This window comes from Mangifera indica, chromosome 5, assembly GCF_011075055.1.
Source record: "Mangifera indica cultivar Alphonso chromosome 5, CATAS_Mindica_2.1, whole genome shotgun sequence".
In the NCBI taxonomy this organism is placed as follows: domain Eukaryota; kingdom Viridiplantae; phylum Streptophyta; class Magnoliopsida; order Sapindales; family Anacardiaceae; genus Mangifera; species Mangifera indica.
Genome location: NC_058141.1, coordinates 14,782,718 through 14,793,254, shown reverse-complemented (window position 1 = coordinate 14,793,254; position 10,537 = coordinate 14,782,718). Strand labels below are relative to the sequence as shown.

The window sequence follows — 10,537 nt, the reverse complement described above, 5'->3', positions numbered from 1 at the left end:
AGTCATCTCAACAAAAGATTCATCATAACGTCACATATGATGCACCTAAAATCTCTCTCTCCACACCAGGAATATTAAAACAAAGGGAGCAAAGTCATCAATCAAAAAGTTTCTACAAATTCGCAACTATCAATTCCAAATCCAGTTTAGTTTCAAGCTAATTTCAGCATACAAATGGTAAAGAGAAAATAATAACTATTAAAAAAGGGGGGAAATGTTAAGCCAAGTCTCATATCAACCAAAACACAAGTCTACAATTATGAAGGACAACAAAACATGTTTCAGACTTGGGGATCAATGCCAACATCAAAATGCAGCTGCACCCCAAAATGTCAGCCTTTAGATTCCAATGCCAGCAGTATCTTCTTTCTTGGGCCCTGAAACCACCAGAATGGATTAAAGAGCTTCAATTAATTATCAGGAAATAAAGGAGAGACATAAATAAAGACACAGCAACCATGAATGTCAACTAGGACTTATCTTTCATTGGCAGACAAGCACAAATAAAAATAGATGTGACACAGACTCCGGTACAGATGAAGAAATTGGAATGAAGACCATGGAATGCACTAATAAAGAGAAATAACCCCCAAAAGAAAAAAACATTGAGAGTCTGTGCCACATCAAGCTTCCCAATTGCCCTCCATGAAAGTATAGCAAGCAACTCCACAGCTTATTTAACAAAACATAAAAATCCTTAAAACCAAATTAAATGTCAGCAGAAGTTGAAACTATCAGTACGTTTCAGAGAAAAAAAACAGATGGTCCTGTTTTTCAATACTAAGAAAATCCTTGCATCTATAAACCAGAATTCCAACTATGATGCTATCCAAGAAGATTTTCAATTCACTAGAATTCCAGTAATACGGATGTAATTTCCTTGTATTACCATGACAATTTTCAGGTTGTACAAGTAAGCATGACCAAAATTTTGAATCCAGATAAACAGCATATATAACCTGGAAGATATAGAACAGATGTTCATAGTGGCATTATTTCAAAACTGCAATTAAATGATTTTAAGAAAAGAATTAGACCTTTTCAAAATGGCCAGGTCCACCACCCAAAAATTGGTGATGCATCGCATAAAATAACAGGAACTATAAGAAGGCAGGACTTTTTCAGAAAACAGACTTCTGAATCCTAAGAGACATGAATTTGCATAAATTACTTTAATGAGTCTTCAGGGCCTGACCACTGAAGAGGATAGTTTTGGGCGTAAGGGGCAATGAAAGCATTACTGGGTAGATGATGGTTGAGAATGGGAGATTGGCTGTGACTGGATGTTAAGCAACTGGCCAGGAAGGACCAAAAGACCAGGTAACTCAAATTCTTCTCTCACTTTCAACTATTATATATTTAGAATCAAATTTGTTCATATCATATAATTGCTGCACTGAAATTACAAAACAAAACACACTGCAACTGAGAGTCCAATTTAAATTTACCATTGGTATTCCCATAGCCTTGAGGTCCTCATCAGTCATGTGTACAAGGGCTGCCATATCAACCTACAGAAACAGGAGCATGTCTCAAAGTATAAGACAAGATTCCATAGGGTAATGAAAGGAAATAACAAATAATATCAACAATTTTGCGCAATATAGAAGAATGCCTTAGATTTGCATACCTCCTCGGCTTGAAAAGTAATGGAATATTTCTCAAGACCCAATGACCGCAAAAACCCATCAACTGATGTATCAGCCTGCATGACAAGAAGCTGGGCTTAGAAATCAAAAAGCAGCAATACCAATTATTTCAACTGTTTAGATGCAGGTAATGTACTGCAGGGATCATTGTATATATTTAAATCATGAAAACAGAAAAAGAGATATTCTTTTCCATTAATGAAATTTAGGTGCCAGTGAATGCTGAAAATTAATATTAAAAGGAAACAGAATTTATGCCTTCTGCTGAACTTTCTTTCTCAGTGTTGGATCAGCAACTCTTATGGTCTCTGCACCCGGAGCTTCAGCAGCAACACTCTTTCGGGCCGGCTTAGCAGCCAACAATTTTGGTTTTGGCGGATCAGAGTTCAGTGGTTGCGAATTCATTGTCCCAGATAACTTTTCACGAAGATCTCGCACACCTGAAAGAGTACTCTTTCCACTTTGAGATACCTGTTGTACGCTTTTCTTTTGCAGCTTTAAACGAAGATCTCGTACACCAACTATGCGATCTTCACAAACCATTAACACACAGTCAAAATCAATCAAAGATCATATAGTCACATCCAAGACTAGTAACAATATTTAGTTTCAAGTTACTGTTTCACAGTCAATCCATACTTGAAGCTTGACGTTCATCATTGTCATAAAGATCATGTTCCCACTTGTCGTCTTGCCTCTGCCTGCAAAATACTATTAGTTCAGTTTGACCTCAAGATAGTGAGGTACTAATTCAGCTAATAAGATGAAACAACAACAAATTTTAAAATCATCATACAGCAAAAGATATGAAATTTCAACTTACTTGACATCTAGGAATGTTACTTCAGTGGGATTAATAATAAATTTCATGAAGAAAAGGAACAGAGCAATTCACAAGAATTTTTATTTCCTTAAATAAATAAATAATCAGAATTAGAGAAACAAACAAGCGTGTAACATCTTTCTTAATTCCAGTCTGATCCACATCTGGTCCTAAATTGTACAAACTACAATAGCATAAACAAACTCAGGGAACTACAAGCCCTTCCATCATACGACCGATCATTACTAAGTTCATGGACCAGATTAGACAACATTATCACCTGAAAACCAGTAAAATCCGGTGAAATGGATACTTCTAAAGCAATTGCAAAATGAAAAAAAGAAACTCGCAACCAAATATGACCATAATCAGGTCCTTATTATAAAAAGGGCGAGTTTACTTAAATACAGGTGAAGTTAAATGACTCGACATATAATGGCTCTCATATAGAGGGAAAGCGAACCTTTTGCCAGTGATTGATGGCCTGCGAGTAGAGTCGTCAAGGGTTAAATTGCCATTTAAACGGTCCTTAACTGACCTCTTGGAGGTAGCCTCCACTCGATCAGCGTACATCTTCGTATCTTTGAACTCAAACCCTAACCCTAACCCTAAAGGAGATTGGGGTAACGAGAGCACATGAAATTGAAATTCTAGAGGGGGAAAAACATAAAACCCTTATTCAAAATGCATAATAAATGGTTTTGTTATAGGGATTTTGAGACAGTGGTGAAATTTATTAGCAGCTGAACGATTCGAGAGTCAACAATCACAGCAGCAACAATTAGGAGAAGACAAAGTGGATTTATCCATAGGCTAAGGCTCCGGTGTCGAGACCTACGTCAAAGGAAGCGAGCTTTAACCTTCGAAATTCCAGCAATAAAACTGATGATACGCACCGTTTGGTGATGCAATATTTCAATTTTATTTTATTTCCCCAAAACCCCCTTCAAATTGTCCAACTACGCCTTTGAGAACCCCTAAAATGCGGTTGGAAGGAAATTGACGACAGGGGGGTTAATGGAAAGGAAATCGATAGGGTGAATTGGAGTAGAATGGGATTTTAACTGTTAGGATATATTTATCAATTTTTAATTTTTTTTGGGTACCTACAATCACCTGTTCATTTGTGAGTATGCCTGTCTACACAATTTGTTAATAAAATATGATAATTTGATGAAATTATAAAATTGTTTTAAAATTAAATAATAGTTTATTCCTCAAAATTTATAATTTTTTTCTCTTAATAATTATCAAAACTAAAAATTATAATAGGACGTGGGCAAGATTGAAATCTTGAGATTATTCATCTCTTATTATTTGTCCTCTTTTAAAACTCGATTAATGATTGCATTGTCTCTTTCAAAAATTACACTAACAACTTGTTTCTTTCCACGTCGTTGCCACTTTATCACCATCTCTTTTTCTTCATCAATTTCAATGATTTCTTCTTCTTCTTAATCCTTTCTCACTATGCTCTAGTGGAGAACATAGTCTTTCCTCTCCTCCAACCTATAACTCACATCTTAAATATAAAAACAATAAATTCTATATCCATTGAGTTATAATGAATGTTTTACGACGATTAGGAAATAAAGAATAGAAAACAAAAAATGATAATAAGAAAAAGGAAAATATAAAGTAGTTAATATAAAAATGTTATTTGTTTATATTATTAAGGGTGTAAGTAATATTAACTTATTATATTAAACAAAATAAAAAAAATATTCTTTAAATATTAAAACAAACGCCTAAAATTGACATATTAATAAAAAATTTGACTTTTTTAACATAAGAGGTAAAAAATCCTGATTTCATCAAAGTTTGTGTAAGAAATATTCATTCGACCAACAATATAATGATTACAAAGCTGTTAAGGAGCACCCTCAATTGCAGGACGTAGCATTTTGAAGTTAACAATGTGCTTCTCATGGTTAAGATGCTATAATATAGGCGTTATTTTGTTGTATATGCCACTATTCCATTAAGAAACAACTAACTTTAGTAGGGTGTGAAACTGTGATTTCAGCAATATTATATATGTATATACATTTTTAATACACAATTTAGATATCTAGATGATACGTTATTATATAATTGAATGTTATTTTATTTTTAATTCAAAATTATTTAATTACATGATAACATATTATTTATATATCAAAAATATGTATGCATATGCGTCCATACCGATAACCGATGGTATGGGCTTCAAAAGAAACCAACCACAAGTACTAATTTCCAGAATGAGTTAAAAAGGGTGTATCTAAACTCTCTGAAACTGGAAAAGCATTACAAAACAAACCGATGACTCTTCAAAAACTAGTTTAAAGCGTATACAATAAAAACATAATGGAAAAAAAAAAAGTGCAAATGACTCAGAAAATAATACAAAATTGAGTATAATCTGGAGCAACTTTTTTTCGTGGTAATGGTAGAAGAATATAATTTTTCTAATCTCTCCGGTTTGGTATTGTTTTCTATTGCACATATTGTACATGGAAATACCCAATTAACTAACTAATCAAGTCATCCAAAATAGTGCTGCCAAGCAACAGCAATCCCAGCCACTAATAAGATTTTGAATATTACTTTAGGACTAACAAAGGATGATGGAGCTGAAGCAGATGGCAGTGGCTTTGGCTCCTGTGATCTCCCTCTAAGCTTAGCAATCAATTTAGATAGCAGCTGAGAAAGCCGACTAGTTTTCTTGCCAGCTGCACGCAGAAAAAATTAGAAAGAAACATCAGGAGTTGGTTTAATGCTTTCTCACAGAGGATACTAGAACTTAAAAGAGATCAGAATTTTCTTCTTTTTTTTTTTCATTTTTGTAAGGGTCTCTACCTTTAAGTAATCTTTCCTCCTCACCGGCACGTTTCCAAAGAACATTAAGCAGAGATCCAAAATACAACGCAAATACCGTGCACGTGATTGTGAGGACATTGTAAGGCATGCTGAAATCAGGAGTCGTCAAGGGTACAAGTAATACTTCTGTGTAGGAAAGGACACGACTCTTTTCCTGCGTTGTGCACTAAGAGAATTAGTTGAAACTATACAAAATATCCAGAATGGAGATATTAATAGCTTAAATAGAAAATATCACACCTGAAATTTAGACAGCAAAGGTGACTTTTTCGAAGAATCGTCCTGAGAAAATTTCATGCTTGCATCGAAGTGGGGAAAGCTTACTACTGCTGAAGGAATGTCGAACCCTTGATTGGCATCAGGAGGATATTCATCAATGTGCAAGAAACCCTGTTGAGATATTTTAGACTATTAAGATAAGAAACTCAAGTGCTTATGAAATAAACTGAATGCATATAATCTCAGCCTAGTGACTGCCAATTAAGAAAAATAACTTTATAGCTTATCCTTTAAGAAGAGACTGAATATAAGGAAAAAGATGGTTATTGTCCAAAACCAAAGATATCTTTGTTTTAACAGACTCCTAAAAATAGGATCTTTAGCACCATGCTAGAACTACTCAAGCAAAGTTTGGTATCACCAGTTAGAGGAACAATGGGCTTTCTTGACAAAGTTGAGAAAAAAAGAAAGTTAGAAGAATACTGGACCTATCAGAGAGAAATGGTTTACTTTCTTGAAGTCAAGTCAGATAGGGTGCATTCAGTTTTATTGATCCTCAGAATCAAATCATAACTTATAGAGAACAAGCAAAATTCACAGCTGTATGGATGCAAATTACTATATTGACACCCTATATTTATGTACAAATTGGTGGTTTTGTATAAATATGCAAATGTGATCCACAATTCCTTACCAAATAAACAAATTGTAAAGCATACCTTGTCAAATTCTAAAGTTAATGCAGCTGATTCAACACCACAAGGAAGCTTCAGAATCATCTCCATTACCCCAGGAGATAACTTATCTTTGGAAGGTGAAACGTGTATCTTTTTTACAATTTCTGCCACTGCCCTAGGTTGTTGATTAACATACACTTGAAGAGTATGAAAGTACACCTTAATATACCAAGGTACAACTTGGAAAATATCAACTTGCAACTCACATCCCTTGCCAATAGCATTAATGCTCTGTGCGCCCTCACTTATATCTGCGGATCTCAAGTAGATAGCAATAGCACCCCTTTCATTCCCACTTCCCATTAAAAACCTACTAGCCCGTAGTGGTGCTTGTTGATTAAACCAAACAACAGGAACTTTCCATGAAAGACCCAGATCAAATGGTTGAGAATCACTGCAATTCTCAACTGAATACTTATACATAACAGATGAGCCCTTGCCATGCAAGCTATCCATTTCTTCATACAACTTGTCTGGATTAACAGACAGTTCAAAGCTACGTTCAGATTCCAAATTATTGATCCCATATTCAGCATTTTCCTTTTGAAGATTCTTCAGCTCACAAACTAGACCCTCATCAAGTTGAAGATATACATTACTAGACTTGGCAAGTAAACATTTTCCGTGGACTTTCCTCCCAAAAATTGAACTAATAGACCAATTTGGTTGCATATTAGTCTTGCCAGCATAACTCTTACCGTTTTTCCAACCACTAGGCTGAAGAACCACTGTAAGTGTTTGTTCTAGTACAATTCCTGAGTCCAACCCATCAGAATCAGATTCAGTTGAGAACAAGTGCAGCCTCTGAGCATGATAAAAGCCTCTGTAAACAGACGGTCTGTCCATTAATGCTGAAAGACCAGACTTGTCTCGACAAGGAAGCAGCTTCAACCATGGAGTAAGGTTCTCTGTGCAAACAGCCTCACGAGGCAATGTACCATACCTTAGGTTGCCAGAAGCTGGCCGAAACGCCCACTCAGGAGAAGAATAAGCGGTAGAAGACTCAAGGAAGTTAATCGAAGCACAGAAAAGACCCGAAAGTGTGTGGGTTAAATTCTTCCAATAAGCATCAACTAGAGATTGAGGAACATCAAACACAGCCCATAACTCAACTCCTGGGGGCTTGGCATTGTTGCTTGATATGGGATCAAACCCACCCCACTGTTCATATCTCCACCGTCCTTGAGTGAAAGATAATTCCATTTCCTTAATTCGAAATTTCTTAACCTATAAAGCAACAATATGCCATGAATAAAGATTTCACTTTCATATCCCACAAACTGACGGATAAAAAGAATGATACCGGTCCATTTCTAAAATTATTTTCAGTTATTAGATGCAATTGACCTTAAAAGGTTGTATGCACGAAAGGGCAGATTTTAAAACCACTCCAGCAACCCCTAAAGCTGACTAAACCCTAATCCTGAGCTTAAGATCAAACTTTGAAGATATCCAAGTAGACACCGGATTCAAATCACAAATAAATTAACTTGTAGCTGTAAAGGTGTAAGATTAGTTTTTTTTTTTTTTTTAAAAACAAAACTTTTTTAAAAATTAACGAGTCTACACTCGCAGCAATCTTCACCATAGTCCTGACCCAAATCCCATGACTGAATCTGACTTCATCGAAGTGGTTTTATTTTATGTTACTTTTTCATTTCAGCCTTTAACCACGCAATTATGGAATTTTCTCTTTTCTTAAACACTTGCTAATAATAATAATTAAAAAAAAAAAAGGCTTACCAACTGAGAAATGGCTTTGGGAAATAGATGATGATGGCGGCCATGAGTGTTAGAAGGAGGAGCTCTGCTTTCAAAGTGAAAATGAGACAAAACTTTCCGATCCGGCAATGGCTTTAACAACAACTCTTCTGAAAACTCTTCTTCTTGATCAACAACCGATCCAAAAACATATGTACCATACGATAGTTGTAATAGAAGTAGAAGTAGGAGACTTAGTAATAGATTCGATTTTAAAATCTGAGCCATTAAATATGGGTAAAGGGAGAGTGTATTCTTTCTCATGTGATGGGGTAATCAGAATCCGCCATGACCAATTGACCAAGAGGAGGGCGCCTTGTTGGAGCTCCGAATAGAGTTAACTTGTTGAAAGAATAACATCAGTAAGTAGACTAATCTGTTTGCATAACTCAAACTACTGGGCTTTTATTTTTAGATAGAAATTTATCGGCCTTTTTGACCCCTTTCGATGAGAGTCAGCCCATTTCTTTGTCTCCAGTCCAATCAAATAAAATAAAAACAAATTTCACTTGAAACATTGGTACTTGGTTACACGAAATTGGGAGTATATAGTTTTATTATTTTCGAACATAACTGGAGGGTATAGTGGGATTATTTCATGTAAAGGCACTCTTGAGGAGGTATGGGATATTTGCTCCTATCAGAACAATAGTTATAATGCATATAATAATTTCTCACATTCTCATACTGCCTTCGATGGGTAGAGTTTAGTCTCTGATATTCATTTGTATTCCACCAATAATTGGAAGAAAAGCATTCTTGATTAATATTTTAGGTTTGAGATGAGCAGCCATCGATTCCAAATTTTTGGAAGTGAGCCCTGAATGGTGCGTATGCCCAGTTAATCTTTGTTCTGCTGCCTCCATCGGTTGCCCATTCTGATCCATTCCACAAGCTTGCTTGTATTTGCTTTGGGTGTGATGGGTAGCTTATTCCAACATTTCTGTTGTTCCTCAACACTCTGAGGGAATGTCTACCCTGGAATCATAGATTGATGGAGAGGGCTAAAGAGAGCTCACACAATCTGATACGGGCTCCAATGAATTTTGTAAGTGTGAAAATGAGCTGATGGGTCAAACCAGAGATGAATTTTCTGTTCTCTACCACCTACACCATCTATATGTTTGTCTGTAAGCTAATTGGTTTGCCTGCCCTCTCTATTGCTCCAGGAATTCCAAGTCAAGTTCATCATGCCCCCATTCTCTTCTGACATTAGCTCCCATTGAATTACCCACAATCAATCATTTTATATATATCTTTGTTATATGTATGCAACTTAGAATTTATCAACAACATTACATTAATAATGCTGGAAGAGCGAGAGACAAACTTAGAGCTGAATTAACAAATGGTCAGAGGTACAGAATAGGATTTGGAATGATGAATGTAAAGTGATGGAGAGTATAAGGAATGGTTGGTACAAAATAATATGCATACTGTTTAAAAGAAACAGTATCCAGAACTATAGCATCGCTTCTATCCAAACAGACAGCCTGGTTTTAAAGAAAACTTAAGACTCGGAACACAAAGTGGTCTTTGCCCCATGTAATTGCATTGTGAAAACACCCCACCCCACCCCACCAAGCAGAACACAGAGTGAAAGCAAAACTACTACTACCACCGCCCAGAAATCCAATTTAGTTGTACTTATTTTTTGAACCCCAACAACCTTGGCCAATGCCTCGGTGAATTTATGGAGAAAAGTATGATATTTTTGAGGCAAGCAGCTTCCCATGAACCCATAAAATAGCAAAGTGAAAGGGTGTGAGTGATTCCTAGCTTTGTTTTCTCCACCTACTAGTTGTTGATTTCTCCATGTTAACTACCATATGGGATTGTAACACAATAATTAAATTGTTGATTCGTAGGTTTAATTACAGTTAGTTATGGGAAAGCTGCTGAGAAAGGAACCTGTAGGGAAATTGCAGGGCCTGGGAGGCTTGATGGGCTTGATATGACATCACATCCATTGATATATATATACACACACAACACACAACTAAGCAATTGTCAGGATTTGAAATTTTGTGAATCTGTTAACATCGGATACAATTCTTTTTTCGTGTCCTGTATATTGAAACTTTGAGAGCAATTTTGGCTATGAGGTTCTCTTAGTTAGCCTTCGATATATTTTTTTCTTCTTTTTACGATCCTAATGACATAAAGTTATTTTTTCAGGATTTGTAATTTGAAATTATTAATCAATTTATTAAAATAACTAACAGCCCCATTTAATTATGTAATGTCAAATTAATATGTACTTGTGAAGATTGAATAATTAATTTTACAGATTCCTGCAATGCAACCCAAAATTTCATATAATAAATTAACTTTATTAAGGATAATTACACAGATTAAATAGCATATATCTAAAGAGTAATATTATGTGTATCAATTTTTGGTATACAATTCATGTGATAAAACAACATATAATTATATAATAACATACTATCTGTATATACGAATTGTGTATAAAAATGAGTATA

At 35.3% G+C, this 10,537-nt stretch overlaps 2 protein-coding genes and 1 pseudogene across 2 annotated transcripts; all 3 read right to left on the bottom strand.

Moving 5' to 3' along the window:
• Positions 1-97: 97 nt before the first annotated feature.
• On the bottom strand, positions 98-3,378 carry LOC123217180 (ankyrin repeat and SAM domain-containing protein 6-like). The gene is made up of 6 exons (XM_044637997.1): positions 2,936-3,378; positions 2,289-2,350; positions 1,908-2,179; positions 1,631-1,705; positions 1,449-1,511; positions 98-377 (listed from the first exon to the last, which is right to left on the bottom strand). Exons 1-6 carry the CDS (start codon positions 3,043-3,045, stop codon positions 333-335), a joined length of 627 nt encoding a protein of 208 aa, XP_044493932.1. The 5' UTR covers positions 3,046-3,378; the 3' UTR covers positions 98-332.
• Positions 3,379-4,654: 1,276 nt separating this feature from the next.
• On the bottom strand, positions 4,655-8,417 carry LOC123217695 (GPI transamidase component PIG-T-like). Its single transcript, XM_044638797.1, has 5 exons — positions 8,034-8,417; positions 6,273-7,517; positions 5,575-5,724; positions 5,314-5,488; positions 4,655-5,186 (listed from the first exon to the last, which is right to left on the bottom strand). Exons 1-5 carry the CDS (start codon positions 8,313-8,315, stop codon positions 4,999-5,001), a joined length of 2,040 nt encoding a protein of 679 aa, XP_044494732.1. The 5' UTR covers positions 8,316-8,417; the 3' UTR covers positions 4,655-4,998.
• Positions 8,418-8,632: 215 nt separating this feature from the next.
• Positions 8,633-9,274, bottom strand: LOC123216388 (annotated as a pseudogene).
• Between the last annotated feature and the right edge of the window lie 1,263 nt (positions 9,275-10,537).